We start from the raw sequence: 18,328 nt of genomic DNA on the forward strand, positions 1-18,328 counted from the left end.
ACAAATATATTTAATTATATAAACTTTATTTTATTAATTTGATGATTTAGATTAATGATTTTTTGCCAGTATAATTTTGCAAAATTTTTTACAGAAATGTAGTTTCACTTTTTTAGTAGAAAGCAAAAGCTGTATCTATATATTTGATTTTGTGCATATAATCCATAATGGCACATACCTTACAGAAAATTGCTATTATGAGAAAATTGCAAGAACTAAAATAAAGCTTTTATTTTAACCACTCCACTATGTATTCCATGCCTTAGGGGCAGCTATTAAAAGCAAGGTAATTACTGATATGCAGTTTAGAAGTTGCCATCTCAAGCATTAAAATATTGCTTTTTCTGTTAACAAATCATTGCAGATATACATAAACAACCAAACCAAAATAATCCATAATAATCATATTAATTTCTGGACTATTCAGACTATAGTTTGGTTAACTATTAATAATTAGAATAAAATACCATAGTATATTTAAGTCATTTAGTGACTTAAATATACTATGTATTTAAGTCATTCAGTGACTTAAATATACTATGGTAATTTATTCTAAAAAGTAAAATTTTTACAGCTCTGTTAAAAGTAAAATGGATTATTTATGTTTAAAAGATAATTTAAACATAAATAATCCATAAGTTATCCACAAGAAATTATGGGAATTACTAAATTGTGAATGTTTCAGATTTGATATAAAATGTTTGTTTATGATTTTTTTCTCTTCTGTTTTCTGCTAATTTTATTATAAAATATTTTCTATATTAATTTACAAAGAATACAAAACTGGCTCTAATTTAAATGTGCTATCATAAAATGTTTAATTGTAGTCAATTAAATATCATGAAATGTCTGTGAATGGAATTGTAACATAGTAGTATTACAATCAATAACAGAATGAGCAGCTCTCATAATTATATTTATGATTTTAAATAATTCTAGAAAAGTTTAGATGAAAAACTAGGCAATATCATTAATTATTTGAAAGAGAGAGAGAAATTTAAATTTGATTTATCTATCCTCTTTCCAAATATTTCTAAACTTAATTGTTAATTTATTTAATTACTAAGTAATCAACATATGATGATAAATCTATTCAATCACAGTACATAACATTTTTCCAAAATCAACATTGAGTTAAAAAATAATTGTTTAAAATAAATATGTATTTTTTAATTTAATCATGAAGAAGTGCAAAGTCAGACCTTATGCAGGAAAATATGGAATTGATGATTGTGATGGCATTGATACAGCCTACAGAATTCTTGCAGATCATGCTAGAATGATGACAATAGCAGTCAGTGATGGCGTTCAGCCTTCAGAATTTGATGCTGGGTAAGTTAATACATTTAAATTATATTGTTATTTTTATTTTTTAATAAGTCATTAAATCTTAAGTTCTTCTCTAATTTATATTTATTTTATGGTAGTAAACTTAAATTAATTACTATAATTAATTTAACTTATTTCTAATTAAAAAAGTAAGGAAAAACAAAATCAAAAGTTTTAATTTATATTTATATCAAAAATACTTTATTATAGCATTGAGCAAAATAAAATATAATATGATCTTGTTTTATGCAGTGTGTATAGTACATGTTGGCAGGTATCATATAAATTGAAAATTCCACATAAAAGTCTCAAATTAACTTAAGGTCTGTTAGGTTTGTTTATTTATTTTATAAAGATTTAAAACAAAGAACAGATAGAAATAAAAAATGCTAAACAAATTAAAATTTTGGAAAGAAAAGCAATCTCAAAATCTGAAGCTCAGCAGCCAAATGGCTGAGGTGATTAAGGCATCATCCTATCACTCTACGTATCCAGGATCAAGTCTGGAACAAACAACTTTCCAGGAATTTTCATGGGCAATCTTTCTGGATAAGTTAAGTTGTCTTTACCATCAAACTGTCATAGCGTGGGCCTGACAAACCTACATAAGTATGAAAAAGGAGTTAAAAAAAATACTAAAACTTTAAGTGAAATAATCATATTTATAGGGAACTTTCTAAAAATTTAATTGATATCAATATTTCTGTTTAAGATATCTTTTTTCATATAATAATGGCTCATTTTGTGTACATTTTGAAATGCCACAAAAAGGCATTGTCACAAACAACAATAATTTGGTAATTATAGTTAAAGAAGTGTAAGCAAAACAGGATATGAATTTTAATTAGTTAGGTGTGTGTATTCTAAATGTATGAAATCTCAATTTAAAAATATACCTCAATACACCTAAATAAAAATTATCTAAATTAGACAAAAATATTTTATTTAGACTTTGTTAAAAATATATAGATTTTTCATTCTTCATTCTTTAAAAGTATTGTAGAAATACCAAAGTTCAGTAAATATATTTAAACACAGACTTTGAAATCTAGATTTGACTTGGACTTTGACTTGTTGAGTCAAAATACCAGGTTTTGCCAAACCTTAGTCCCAGATGAATACCTCTTGCCTAGACACTTATGTAACCATTTATAATTAACAAAAAATTGTCAAAATGTGTTGAAAATGTTTTACTTATGATTATAATGTTATATTAAAATAATATATTTCTTAATATATAAAATTTTATCATCTATTAATATTATTGTCTGCTTATCTGCTCACCATCAAAGAAATGAGTTATGAAAGATGATGAATCATTCTCATCAATGAGTTGCTTCTGTCATGTAGGAAAGGATTACTTAGCAGCCTAACAATTAGCTGAAGTGGACCCCTCCATAATCTTTACATTGCTTATTGAATAATGCCTTTTGGAATCAGTCTTTACTAACAACAAAAGTGATGCCTGCATTGCTGCTGGTTGAGGAAGTCTGTTTCTTAAATCTGATAAATGCATGAAGATCTTGGCAGAACTCATACTAAATCTACAGGGAAGTTTCTATAGTAAATTGAATAATTGATCACACTGTAAAGTTTTATCTGCCACTTTTGAATCACCCTCTTTATTATCTTAACTAGCAGATCCCGCCACGCGTTGTTGTGGCTCAAAATGTATCTATTATAAATTTATAACACTTCCCCCGTGGGGGAATTTTTCGAAAAATTTCTTCTTAGTGTACATTCTCTTGACGTATCCTATTAAAACGCAATCAAAAACACAAAAACCCACATCTAAAATAGTATAATAGAAGCAGAGTTCTTTATGGTAAGCCTTAATCCCATCCATCTCCCGGGGGGATTTCGACATGTATATTATATAAAAACACGTGTGTATTCGAATGCTGCGTTGTGTCAAAATTTCAAAGGAATCGGTAGGAACAAATGAACATTACATTTTTATTTATATAAATAGATAGATGATCTGCTTTAGTTCATTTTTACAGAAAAGCATAATGCCTCACAGAAAAGCAAACTTAAGGGGGCATACTCGTAGCGCCATCTGTTGGACATAAAAGCCTTAACCCTAGATGATATAATTTAATTTATATGAATGTTTAACGGAATAATATACAGCCTATGTCCACCCTGAAGTTCCATTCTAAATATTGGTGAAAGAATTTTTGAAATCGGATGAGTAGTTTCGGAGATCACCTGCTGCAAACAAACTTACATACAAACATTACCTCTTTATAATATTAGTATAGATTATAATTCAGTATGTGATTTAAAATAATAGTGAAGTCTTCATAGGGAGAAAAATAGTGAGGTCTTCGTGGAGAGAAAAACAATTTTTAAAAATTTTAAATTTGAAATAAGTGTTTATTTTAGCATTCTTTGAGTACATTTGATACAGGTTTTAGTATTATCTGATAATGGAGCAAAAGATGTACCAAAAAAACATTATTAACCACTCAGCAGTGAAGGACAGATATATCCATCTAGGGCAATCGTGTGGCAGTGGTGAAGGATGGCTATATCCAATAAATTCTTTGGGGGTATTGCCAAAAACTACCGCAAAAACAAAATTTACATAAGAAATGAATTATGTAACAACAAAAAAAGACTCTTCTTTACTAGACATAACTGTTTACAAAATCTTTTTCTGAAACAGTAATGAGAAAAAAAAAACGTGTGAAAAAATACTTTAAAAATTTCCCATGTTTATTCTCCACTACTTTATAGCACCATACCTGACTGTTCCACTGTTGAAAGGTTAATTAACACAGTCATTGCTTGTAGAAAAATCCAATTTCCCTAACAATACATTGAAAAATTTTTCTCTTTACATTTAATTATAATATGGATCCAAAATTTTTGTTTTGGATTTGGGACCTTGAAACATTGAAAAATGCAAAAAAATAAAACATTACAGGTTTTTTTTATATGTATGAATGTTTGTGTATGTGTGGGAACACAGTTTTTTTTATCCACTTTGAAGCCTAATTCTTGTGATTTTGTTGAAAATTTCTGAAATTTTGCAGGGAGGTTTGTATATTAGGGAAAATGTTTCTAGAAATTTCCAGGAAAATCAGACCATTGGTTTGGGCGATATTAAGGGGGTGGGGAAAATATCCCAAATTGCTTCCAAATTATGAAATTTTTTTACTTGTACAGATTTTTAGTTTACCAAAAAATAAATTAATATATTTCTTTCAAAATTTTTTCAAAAATCATTCCCACTCCCAATATTAGCATTTTTCTGATTTTTTTTTTTATAATGTTTGATGGAACAAACCAATTGTTCTTTTTTCAATATGTAAATTGTAAATTAATAAAATAATTTTAAGAAATTGATATTTCTCTAACTCCAACTCTTGGTCCAGGGTAAAAATATAAACTATTTTTTAAAATGGAATTCATTGAGATAAATAATTTATTATTATTAATCATAATTTTTATCAAAATTAAACTGAAAAATCTTTGTTGTTTGAATCCTGAAGAGGCGAAGAAGGTAATATTTTTTAAAATAGCTAAATGACCCCCATTTTGAGTAATCATTTGTATTAGTAATTCAGATTACATATAAAATGTAATTTGAAGACTTAAAAATAATGGTAACAATTTATTAAGGATGAAAACAAACTAAAGAGTCAGTAATAATGTTGCCAGCTTTTTCCATAGGAAGAAAAAGAACATGATGCTTGTTTGTTCTAATAAAAGCTAATATACAGAATACTAATACTAAAACCAATGGGTGAAATATATTTTTTGAATTGTACAATGAATGATAAAAACCACTATTTTCTTATAAATACAGGATAAAATTTTCTTGAGTGATAATATAATCAAACTTTGAGGACACACACAAACACCTTTAACATATTGGGTAAGACAGTGTAGGATGCTCCAAAACATCTTTGATGCTTAATGTGTTAAACAAATAAATTTGGACTGTTAATTTTTTTACTGTTTATATATCCCTTTTATATCAAAAATATTTGAGTTGTTTATGTAATGAAAAGAACAAGTCAAACTTTTTGTAAATTAAAAATTTTTATTTTTCTAGAAATAAATTTTGTAATTATTTACAGTATATTATTTATAGATACCTTGTATAATAAAATAATAATAATGATAATAATAATACTTTATCAAAGTATAATGTAAAATGATTATATTATGAAGAAATTGTTTATAGAATATATATAATTATATATGTTCAACAAATAGTTTGTGTGTAATTGAATTGATGTAGAATATTTTATTTAAAATTTTAACCTTGTTTTAATTAGAAATTGCTTAAGAAGAATTATTAAAAAGGCAGTTATGGTTGCAGACAACCAATTAAAGGCACCTCCATCATTTGTGTCAACTCTTATTCCTTATGTAGTTGAAATTTTAGGAGAAGCCTTTCCAGATATAACAGAGAATGTTGCAAAAGTAAGAAAATATTTTTAAATCTAATTTAAATTAAAATTATTTTAAACAGAAAATAATATAATTTATTTAAAATCTTATTATTTCACAAAACCTAATTTATATGCAAGAAACTTCATGAAAAATATAAATTGTAATTTGCTCAATATTTTAATTTTTCATATATTAAAAACTATTTTAAAATGAGTACCATACCGTCAAATAAACTATTCCATTATAAAATCTACTTTATAATGAAAATATTTTGTTTTATTTTTTGAGTTTATATTTTTCTGTTTTCTGCTTTGCATAAATTATTTTGTTTTTGTCAAATATCAAAACATATCTTTTACAATATTCATAAAATATTATTATTCAAATAAGAGGATATTTTTTTTAATACAGTGATGCCTTGTACTCTGAGCTTAATTCATTCCAGGGGGACATTTAAACTCTGAATTGTTCAAACTCAAATTAATTTTTTCCATTAGAAATAATAATAAGTGATTTAATTCATTCACAGATCCTAAACACTACTTATTTTGATAAACTTAAAACAGCAAGTACACATAATAATAAATACAAAACACTGGAACAAAATCAACAATACACTAATACAAACAATAAACTAATCAATGGATTAATTAAACATTACCACCGCTCCACACGTGTGTCCGCCATCAGCTCACATGACCTTTGGAGGATAAGACATGGGTACCCATCACCTATAATCCGTACATTGCTTCATTATATAAGGAGATCGCCAACAAATGCTGCATTAACATTGCATACAGAAGGTGTCCGACTATCTTGGACATTCTCCGTAACGAGATGGATTCCCTCGATCCCAACAGACTCCCAGGTGTTTATTCTATACTGCTTAAGGACCACAGGTGTGACAGGAACCTTGTGTACATCAGTTCAACCAAATATTATAATCATTGGAAATCAGAATATGTGAATACAATGCACACATCCTGCATGGGAGGAACTCTATCGCTCTTGCGGTTTATGCGGCTGATCCTGACATCGAGGCGCCCTTCGACTAAGTGAGGCTCATCATCTCTTCGCTTCACCCCAAGCACCTAAGGTGGTTGGAGGTTATCTCCATTTACAAATCTAGCTGCACCATCACATGCATAAATTATAGAGAGGAACTTATTCTGTCTGTTGCCTAGTAGGCCCTCATCAACATGGACCTTTAATCGTCATCTACTCGCAGTGCATGCTCATGTTCAATCTTATGTTTTTAAATCACAAGTGGGTTCGATTTTGGTTAAATATCGATATTCTATTTTTTGTTCTATGTTCAGTTGCTTTTTATCATCTGAAGAAGAAGTAGGAAGGTTTGAAAATGTTTACGATTTTTATTTGTTTTTTCTCCAACACCGATAACTGGTTCAGGTACGTGTTAAAAATAACACAGTTAAATGCCATAATAATAAATTAAAACACAAACAATAAATAAAATACATAAATACTATATAATAAAATGAAATTGTATTTACTGGTGACACACTTTCGAATTTGGCATTTTAAACATGGCCATCTGATCTGCCATATGTGTAATGCTTTTTTGTTTTGCCATAAGTTTCTTTTTCATCTCAATAATGGATATTACAACCTTCTTCTTAGACTCTATTGCTTCCTGTTGATACTTAATTACTTGTGTGATTTAATTATAATAATTGTGATAATTAACACATTATTGCTGTGAGATTGTATTCTTTGTTTAGAAGCTTATTTTACACTTTTTATTCACAATTTGTTTGAATAAAATCAAGTTGAAATGTCTTTAAATAAAAAGCATATCAGGCTTATTACACTTTTGAGTTTTAGAAAGATCAATGTTGTGCAAACAGTAAAAGAAGTTTGTAATGTGTATGGAGAAGCTGCTTCTAAACTTTGAACATGTAAAATGTGGTTTAAAAAGTTCCAACATTCAGGAAATTTTGAAGTAAAGGATATAAAATGTACAGATTGCCCAAAATCTGATGAAGAAAAATTGCAGGAAGAAATTGTTAAAAATCAATGAATAACACAATATGTATGAACAAACACACCAAAAATAAAGCAAAAAAAGCTCTGAATACATAAACGTAATGCAAGAGTGAGAGATGACTTAGGAACACAACAAATTGTGTTTATTCTTTGAAAGCATTTTTCACTTGCATGTAGTTCAAACTTTGAAACATTGTTCAAACTCCAAAGTGAATTTTTGACAAATTTAGTATTTGAACTCTGAAGCATGTAAAGTACAAGGTACCATTGTATTATTATAAAGTAATAAAATTACCAAACCAAAATTACCAGGTTACCAAAAACTTTTATTCACAATCAAGGATAAAATTTTGATATGATCCTAAAATTGTAATCTTAGAGTTAAAATACAAAAGTGATTTGTAATGCTTAATTAATAAATAAAGCATTCAGAAACATTAATTAATAGATTATATTATGAAGAAATTGTTTATAGAATATATATAATTATATATGTTCAACAAATAGTTTGTGTGTAATTGAATTGATGTAGAATATTTTATTTAAAATTTTAACCTTGTTTTAATTAGAAATTGCTTAAGAAGAATTATTAAAAAGGCAGTTATGGTTGCAGACAACCAATTAAAGGCACCTCCATCATTTGTGTCAACTCTTATTCCTTATGTAGTTGAAATTTTAGGAGAAGCCTTTCCAGATATAACAGAGAATGTTGCAAAAGTAAGAAAATATTTTTAAATCTAATTTAAATTAAAATTATTTTAAACAGAAAATAATATAATTTATTTAAAATCTTATTATTTCANATCAAACATATTTTTAGACCCATCTAAAAATTCTCTAAGGAGACCCAATTCTTGCATTCTGTGAAAACGGGTAAGGCTAACTGTAACGTAATAATCTTTATCTTAGTTATCGTTACTTTTGCCCGAGCAACGCCGGGCCAACCTGCTAGTAAATATATATTAAAAAGTTAAAAACCAATGATATAAGTATCTCAAATATTCAGCTTAAATTTTGTGAGAATTCTTTGATTTTTAAAGTTCTTTGTGTCTTATAATTTATTCCTTCTTACATCTTATTATTATAATCTCAAAATATAAACTGTTCAAGCATCTAATCTCAATCAGTAATATCTTATTATTGTTTATTACTAATTTTTTCAGAATAAAAAACCAACAAAATTATCAAAAATAAATTTTTTTCTGTCAAGACTTTCCATGAAATTTCTATATATATATAAATAGATGTGTGTGTCCCTATATTTCACTTTTCAGCCAAAACTACACATCGCACATGAATGGTGTTTGTATGTAATAGTAGCCCCAANGAGAGGTTACGTTATCATATAAAACAGACTGATAAATTTCTTGATAAAATTGCTTTAAAGACCAAATTTTTGTCAGGTAAATAAAGAACTCATATACAGTTAAGTTTTTAGTACTAGAAATTTTTTAGTTAAATTATAAAATTGTACATTATAATAAATTTTTATTCATAATTAAAACTATATTGAAAAAATTATCTATAATTTCATTCAGGAAATGATGCATTTCATTTATTTATTCAAAGTGGATTATCAGAAGATTTAATTGAAAAAATGGCCAAAGATAAAGGGCTAACTGTGGATGAATCCTTCAGAGAAAAAATAAAAATGAATTTGGCAAGTAGATTTTTTAAAATTATCATTTTATTTATTTGAAAAATGCAATTATTTAGATAACAAAAGTTTGAATTTGTGCTTTTTATTAGCTTTTAGAAAAACATTTTCTATCAATGTACTTAACATAAAAAGACTAATATCAATTGCAATTGATAAATCATGTGTATCATGTTAACATTGAATTTTTGTAAAATTCAAATTTATTTCAGAGTGATGGATAGATATTTATATAAGGAATTGTGTTTTTTTTTAATTTAAATTTAAAATAATGTAATGTACTGTAATTATTAAATTTATTTAATATTTAAATTATTGAAGGTAACATTTTATTAATCTTCAGAACAATTTTATAGAATGTTTATCACTTACAAGGAGATGGCCAGACATTTGTATCTCCGATTTGAATGAAACTTTGTCAGCATGTAACCCTAAACACAAATAGTTCCTAAACACTAAGTAGGACCCACTTCAGTGGGTCCTACTTAGTGTTTCAGGCTACATGTTCACCAAGTTTCATTCAAATCAGAGATGCGAATATCTGGCCATCTCCTTGTTAGTTCAATCTTTTATTTAAGTTTATTATTTCTGTAATAAAAAAGTTTTAATTATTTTTATTTTTTACTCTGTACAAATCTCTACACTTAATTTCTAATGAAAATGTAAAATTATTGTTTTTCTTTTTTTATTTAAAATATTTCTAATAAATTGATACATTTGAGTAGAGTAGCATATAATTATGTAAAGCAGTGTTTCCAAAAATATGGTACACATATCTCTGGGAACATGTGAAAGATCTTCAGGTGTTACATGGCAATTTTTGACTATATACTGGTACCATTGATGCATAGAATCATTATTAAGAAAAATTATTGTAGTAATGAATTATTTTAAATATGTATATTTTTCAATGAATTCTATATTTTTTATGAATTCTCCTATTTAAGTTGTGATAAGCACTGCATTTAGAAGTTTGCTAAAAAGCATTTTTTTGCAAGAGAGTACGCAGTACTTAAAAAAATTTAAGAAGGATACGCAGATGTCAAAACTTTAGGAAATACTGCTCTAAAGAATATATTATTTGGTCTTTGAAAGATTTTAGGTTTTAATTTATAAATTTCAAGAAAAGAATTAAATAGGTTCTATATAACTTTGTCCATTAATTATAATAATTATAAATAAAACTAAAATCAGTCAAGTGTGGTATCTTTTGAATATTCATTGAAAAGTTTTTGAAGAATTTTCAAATATATATATCTTAATTTATTTTTCAGGATAATTCTAAATCTGTAAATAACGAAAATCGGGAAAAACAAAACTACCCATCTTCTCATGTTATTGAAGAATTAGAAAAAATGAAAATTCCTTGTACAAATGATGAATATAAATATAATTATACTTCCTGTGATCATCATTACAGTAAGAACATTTTTATTTTATTTCATTATAGTGAGCATTTATAAAAGTTTACAGATTTTGGAATTAGCTTAAAGAGGAAAAAAGACAATCAATTTCAAGTGTAAAACTGAAAATAAGTTGAAATAAATTTAAAATATATTTAACATTCTGTTTAAGATGTTTAAGATTATTACATTCATTTTCAACAAATACCATAGTTTAAAACTAAGATCCATTTCTCTTATTTTCATGTTAAATTAAGATTAAAAAAAGTCAATAAAGCAATTGATTTTTTTAATGATCCAAAAATATTTGAAAATATCAAAGTTATTAATCAAATTTGTTTGTATTTCTTGTTTAATAAGTACTTTAAACTACCCAGTTAATAAGGTAATTAATGATTAATTAATAAATTAAATGCAGTATTATATAATTATATTTTTAACTTGGACTTTTAAGTTATGAAGTTGTTCTTATCTCTTTAGGTATGGTAATTAAAAAATTATTGACATTGAATTTCTAATTATTAAATAAATTAAAAATGAATCACTATTATATATATATATTTTAAAACAAGATTTAATACTAATTACTTATAGCATACTCATACTAACAGTAACAATTTTTCATAATTGTGACTTTTTGGAAATTATGGAAAAGCCATATTGTAGAGAAGTTCAATAACTTCAAAGATTAAATGTCATACTACATAATTTGTTTTAAGATATTTATTTATTATACGTAAACTTTATTATAGCATAATAATTTTATTAACTTTTATTTTGACTCATAGAAATACAGTGGTGCCTCATATAACGTACTTAATCCATTTCAGGTGCACGTCCGTTAAGTGAAAAGTCCGTTATAAGAAACACATTTTCCCATAGAAATACATCTTAAAACATATAATTCGTTCCGTAGCATAAAATAACTGTACTGTTCCATAAAAAAAAATGAAAATGGAGCAGTCACCAATTATGCCGGGTAGTCAGATGTTGTGAGGAGGAGGTGGAAGAACACTTTCTTTACACATTCATAGAGATACAGACTTTTTACACATTGCAGTAGGTCTCTTTTTATTGTTTTTTAATAGGAGTCAGATTCAGGAGAGGCTACCGGAGCTTGCAGGATGATCTCCTCTTGTTCCATCCTTTGTTTTTTGGCAGCTGGCTTCTTGTAAAACATGTTCAAGGTGGTCTGTTTCTCTCTCTTCTTCAACACCTGTCGGAAATGACAAGCAAGGGTGTCATTGTAGAGATCATTCATTCTGTTGGCCTCAGCTGTGTTTGGATAATGAGTGTTGGTAAACTCCTGAACCTCTCCCCATTTGACAAGAAAGTTTTTGTCAACTTTCTCCTTCTAATGATTTTTTGCTTTATTTCAATTGAAATCACCTTTCTGTTCTTTTTAGAAACCATGATTTGTACAACACTTGAATAAATGTAAATACCCTGCACTGAGGTGATGTACAGTACGTAATAAACAAGGGAGCAAGCCGAATCCCAACGGGAGCTCTGTACTTCAGATATACTAATAATATATTCTAATAATACTAATATATTATAAAAATAGCAGATTGTCANTTTATATAAATATTAAAAATAAATTATTTAAAAAATAAGAACAGTAAGTGTGTATACTTTGCACTAATTTTTTTTCTTTAGAAGTCTTTGCAGTCTGTTATATTGGAGTTCTAAATGTAATCTATTGAACATGTATTCTGAAACATCTAACTGAATCTCAGTACTGAAGCTTTCTTACTTTTTTTTATACACCAAAAAATATGGTTAAAAGTATCCTCATATAGATACTTTACACCACTTTAAAAATTACATTGATAAAAAAGCAGGAATGGGCATGAAACAATGTTTTCACTTGGCAATGTTAGTTTAAACCATGCTTACAAGAGCAGACTATTTGAAATAAGTGCAGTAATTTATTAACAGTATCTAAGAGATGTATAAGAGAGATACATAATTAAATTATATGATTTTCCAATCACAATTGATATACTTGTCTTAGAGGCATTGCAGACATTTTCTAGATACTTGAACCATGTTTACTTGTAACTCTTTTGGATTCTAGGTCATCAGTTAGGTTAGTCTCATCATAATTCCAAATGTTTTCAGAGGGTACTCCTCCAAACTTTCTTTTAAATTGTCTATGAAATCTGTAAATGTTTCCTTTGTTATTGACACACTAGTCTTCATGTTTGCTGCAAAACATAATGTTAGTTGTAGTTTTCTTTTTAAAAAACCTCTCAATCATTGTTTTCCTGATCAATTATTTACAAATTATTTCATTATTCTCCCAGTCCAAACCAAATAAGCATGAACAATGCAGTATAGTTTAGACCTGTCATATTCAACCCGCGGCCCACTCACCTGCCACCCATGTTTTTGTGCAGCCTTTTAAAACAGTAATTATCTTATATAGATTTTTATTAGTGAAATATCACATGTATAGTTAAATACATTAATATAATGTATAACACCTTATCATGTACACTCAGAAATTAAAGCAGTTATTAAATATTTTTTTAACAAAGCTTAAAATATATGAATGAAAATGACCAGAATGTTCCTGAATTACAAGATGGACAGTGGGGCTTTTGGATTCATGTTTCCTTTCAAATATCACAATAAAATTAAACAAACTTAATAAGCAGCTTCAAGATAAAAACAAATTGATCACAGACCGTTATCAAAATATAAATGCATTCATAGCAAAACTCAACTTTATGAGTCAGTTAAAATCAAAAACTACAATCCATCTCCCAAAATTACATACATTTAATAGTAACAAAAACATTTTTCTAAATATGCACAAGAAATTACTAATTTACTAAGAGAATTTCAAGAGAGATTTTCATATTTAAAAATTTATGAGAATGTATTTAATATTTTCTTATGTCCATTTGACATTGTTGTGGAACAAGTTCCAATAAGTTTGCAGATAGATTTAATAGATTTCCAGTCATCTTCTGAATTGAAATATATGTTTGAGGCAAATGACAAAGCTCAGTTTTTTACAAAATATGTCTGTAATGATAAATTCCCTAACCTAAAAACTGGCAATGAGTCCATTGCCAGTTTTAAATACATTCTCATAATACAAATGAGCAATACAGTTGCAATGGGAATCACCTAGCTTTGTGAATCTTTTTTCTCAAAACTGAAGATTGTTAAATGTAAAAGTCATAATAGATTGACCAATATGAAATTAGAAAACCAATTATGTTGTACAACATCACAAATACCTGCTGATATTAAAAAATTAAGTGAAAAAATTGAAAAGCAAGTTTCACATTAAAATACATAACAATTTCGGTAGGACAACAATGGTTTAGACTCATCCACAGGAAACCCAAAGTCACTCATGCAACAGCAAAATCAGAAAATGTTCTCCTTTACTCCACCTCTACAGTGGTACAAAATAACCCCAACATAACCAAAATGTTTATATGCATTTGTGCTTTATTTGAACTGTAGGTTTTAAGCATAAAATGTAGGAAGAAATCATTTATTTATAAGATTTCAACATAATTAGAAATGAAAAAAATATATATTCACCATATTATAACTTTGAGGCTTTGGAATACACACAAAAGTTGAAAATGTCAATATTTTGTTTTTTCTTTCTGTCTAAAGTTCAATCAAGAGTTTAGCCAGTGCAAAGAATTGTGGGATGTCCAATTCAATTATGAAATGTGCTATAATATGTCCACTGTGAGATAAAATAAGAAATGCATTCAAATGATTCATATTTTACTTCCCACAGGTCGGTAAAAGTGATTTGAAAAGTAGTGCAAAGTTTCCCTTATAGGTAAAGTATCCACACTTTATGGCAATATTATCAATACTATTATTGCAATTATTTTTAAAAATCACAAAAATCTTATTATAATAATTACATGGAATAAAACTTCAATTTACTTATTACTGTTCAAACATTAAATTTGTTATAAAAACACAATTGAACTATCATACAATAAAATACAGTAGAGCATCGATTATATGAATCAATTGGGAACTGGGGTTGTTCGGAAAATCCATTTTTCAAATACCTGATTATGTATGAAAAAATATATTAACCTATCACATATTGAAATTTGTTCAAATCCTGGCATGTTCTTAATTAAATACCCTCTCATGGTCATGTGACACCAGTGCTGCTAGCTAAAACACTCAACACCAACAAAAATAATATTGGAGTAGCCCAAGACATAGCCAAAGATTGCAGCGCCACAGCACTAGTGAAAATTTAAATTTGCCGACTGGAAAGTTTTTGGTTAATTGATGTTTCGGTTGATCGATATTCAGATAATCAATGCTCTACTGTACTAAATCATTGCCAGTTAATCTGTAATTATTATTGTAACTTTTAAATATTTATACATTTGTTTTCTCTAGTGATAATTCATTGAAATTTTTTTAAAGACAAACTATTTAGTTTCAAGATGTCTTTCAGTTCACTTCTGAAACATTGAGTTTACAAAATAATCTTCTAAAATTGATCTGATGTAAAAAATGGGACAAGAAATATTTTGAAACTGTGATTTAACAAATGTTACATCAAGTTCTTTCAGCAGAACCATAAGTAATTATATAAGATAAGGCATACTGTAACAAACTAATTTCTTTTCAAGAAAATGCATAGAAACATCATCATCATCATCATCTCTGTAATGTTAGAATTAAAATAAAATTAATATATATCTTAATTAATTAAATAAATACTTTAGCCTTCTTAAAACTAGTAGGATATAATTTTTAAGAATCTATGAGTAAGGAGCTTTAGAAAATGTCAAGATTTACATATATCAGAGTTTATAATACAGATTCTTCCAAAAAGAATGCTACCATTTTAAATTACTGTAATTTTATTAGTTATTACTTGAGAAGTATGCAACGTAATGTACATCAATTGATAAGAGCACATGTCCAAGTTTAATCTATCATCTGCATATAAACATCTTTTTGTCTGCTGCCTCTAGAAAATGCAATGAACAAGAATGGCAACTGTGAAACAGAGAAAGCATTTTGTGTTCTGCAGTTCAGAAACTTGGAATCAGTCACCATTGTGCAACATGATTTTCAATGGTATTTTGAGTTTCACAGACAACTTCAATGTGATCTACCATGTCAGGCAAACATTCTTGTTGTATATTGATAAATGGTCCAACTTTGCAGACTGCAAACACAAAACACTTTCTCTGTTGTGAAGTTTTAATTTTTGTTTGAGACATTTTCTAGAGACATCAAACTGAAAGATGTCTTTATGCAGCTAATAGATGAAACTTGAACAGTTACTCTATTGAATAGTGTACAGTACAATGCACACTTCTCAGACTATAATTAACACAATTACCATCATTTAAAATGGTAGCGTTCTTTTTGGAAAACCTTGTATATAAATGGGTATTTTTTACTATTTTTATTCTCACTTTTCTTTATAGTTATTTCATTTAAATGTAACACTACTGATTATTTTAAATTTTTTTATGCAATCTATAACCATGCAATATTTAAAAATCTTACTGAAATTGCAGCTGATGACAAGTTCAAAAGCACTTCTTAATAAATTAAAATATACAAAAATATTTAGAGTTTAACAAAGATGTTATTAAATAACTTTAATACTTTTNTAGAGTGTTAAGATTAATCATATTCGTTATTGTAAACCGCGCTTAAGTTAGGCATCATCTGTTCATTTCTTGTGTATGTCCGACGATCAAAAGACCGCTTGGGATCGAGTCTGTTTATAATTTGAAAGGTAATCTTGTCAGTTGTACATACAAAAGGTAAATTGTTTAAAAAATGAGTCTTTGTTTATTATCTGATAAATGTATACTTTTTTCGTCAATTGTTCACAATTGCAGATGCCTTTTGTGTAAAATCCAAGTCGGATGTATGTAAGCTAATAAATGTTCTCGTTAATCTTATCTCGCCTTTTGGTTCGTTCAAGGTTACAAGAAATTACCACATAGAGTGTCTCGAGTCTCCGTAGATATAACAAACACAGAAATAAATAACACAAAATAAATTGTAGCTATGTGTCGATTCCATGCAATACGTCCGAACATTAAGCTGAACAATAGTGTGGGGGGAGTGAATAATCAAGAGTTGCGTGGCGCTGAAACAAAAGACGAATCGACGCAATTTGAAAATCGCGTAACTCCGGGTTCGCGTAAGTCGGGGTATGACCGTAATATAATTTTTAGATAAATCAGTGAAATAAAAAATTTGGCAAGTTTTTGCAACTTGGATATCAGAGCACTTTTTGTATAAGTACATGTAATGAAGTTTCTAAGAGAAGCAATTACAAGCTTGCTGCAGTGATTATGTTTGTGCATTGATAAATAAATATATTGGTTGTCTTTATTTTTTATGTATTAACCAAAATGATTATGTGGCCCATGCTTGTCGTTCTCTCAGTTATCTGGCCTGATGTGAAAAAAGTTTGGTGACCCCTGTCCAATGGGATATGGACATGCAGACCTTTCAAAAACTGTTCAATGGAAAAAGCACTTGTGAAATCATTCTTGTTCCAGATTTTTTCAAGAGCAACTTATGTTCATTACTTTGTTTTTCCGTAATGGAATATCTATTCATTTTTTTTTAATATTAATCTATTTATTTAACTAGTTTTCTTTATTAATGAATTAGTTCTCTGTTCTCAAGAAGATTGTGATTTATCATCAGCCACAATAATACACTGATCCCAAAGTTCATGAATAATTAGGACTTCATGAACATTAAATTCTTGAACTTTGAATTTCATTTTCAATGTTAAATTTGTAATTTGCTCCAAGACTATGTATTAATCCTGTTTTTAAAAATTTTCAGGAAAATGAATAGTTTTATTAAATAAATATATTGTTCAATGGTTTATAGTACTAGAAAAGTCAGTTTACTTAAGCTAATAAAACATAGTAGTAACGTAGCTAATGACAGACACCATATAAATGAGTGAGTAAAGTGATCTTTTAGCAATGCACCTGCCCAAACATCCAGTTCACACAGGCACCAACTCCAATCAATTTACAATAGTATGTAATCCTGATAGGTCAGATCCTTTCACAAAACTTGAAATTTTGGTATATAAATTTCCAATCACAAATGATTGAATTCCCAAACACTGACATCTATAAACATTAAGGGTGTAGTGTATAGTCATAATTTCAAAATTAATTAGCCAAACTTTAAAATTCAAATAATAAAAAATAAAATAGTAAAATAAAAATTTTATGCTATTTATATTTAATTGCAATATGTAATAAATACATCACCAAACGATCGCCTAAATATCGGGCTATAATATGGCTAATTAAATGATTGGAATAAAGTAATTTGACACTAGAGGTAGACGTTAGGCGCCATCTCTTAATTAAATTAATAATTAAATAAATAAATCAATAAATAAATTTAGAATCTTCTGGAATAAAAGAACTGGCCCGGGGCGGGACTCGAACCCGCAGCCTCCGCTTGCCGTGCGGCGCGCTTACCAGTTACGCTACCCAGACCC

At 27.8% G+C, this 18,328-nt stretch overlaps 2 protein-coding genes across 4 annotated transcripts in view; both read left to right on the plus strand.

Annotated features, from left to right (window-relative positions):
• Nucleotides 1–5,802, plus strand: part of LOC111639614 (alanine--tRNA ligase, cytoplasmic-like) — a 36,087-nt gene extending 30,285 nt beyond the window's left edge. For all 3 annotated transcript variants that reach the window (XM_023385508.1, XM_023385507.1, XM_023385506.1), the window contains exons 7-8: nucleotides 1,187–1,332; nucleotides 5,622–5,802. In XM_023385508.1, the coding sequence (XP_023241276.1) occupies nucleotides 1,187–1,332; nucleotides 5,622–5,787 (312 nt within the window). In that variant the 3' untranslated portion in view covers nucleotides 5,788–5,802. The remainder of the gene's footprint in view (nucleotides 1–1,186; nucleotides 1,333–5,621) is intronic.
• Nucleotides 5,803–9,043: 3,241 nt separating this feature from the next.
• Nucleotides 9,044–18,328, plus strand: part of LOC111639615 (alanine--tRNA ligase, mitochondrial-like) — a 20,379-nt gene continuing 11,094 nt past the window's right edge. The window contains exons 1-3 of the mRNA XM_023385509.1: nucleotides 9,044–9,149; nucleotides 9,285–9,406; nucleotides 10,678–10,822. Of these exons, the coding sequence (XP_023241277.1) occupies nucleotides 9,044–9,149; nucleotides 9,285–9,406; nucleotides 10,678–10,822 (373 nt within the window). The remainder of the gene's footprint in view (nucleotides 9,150–9,284; nucleotides 9,407–10,677; nucleotides 10,823–18,328) is intronic.

This window comes from Centruroides sculpturatus, unplaced genomic scaffold, assembly GCF_000671375.1.
Source record: "Centruroides sculpturatus isolate CEXI.00-Female unplaced genomic scaffold, Cexi_2.0 scaffold1289, whole genome shotgun sequence".
Lineage (NCBI taxonomy): Eukaryota > Metazoa > Arthropoda > Arachnida > Scorpiones > Buthidae > Centruroides > Centruroides sculpturatus.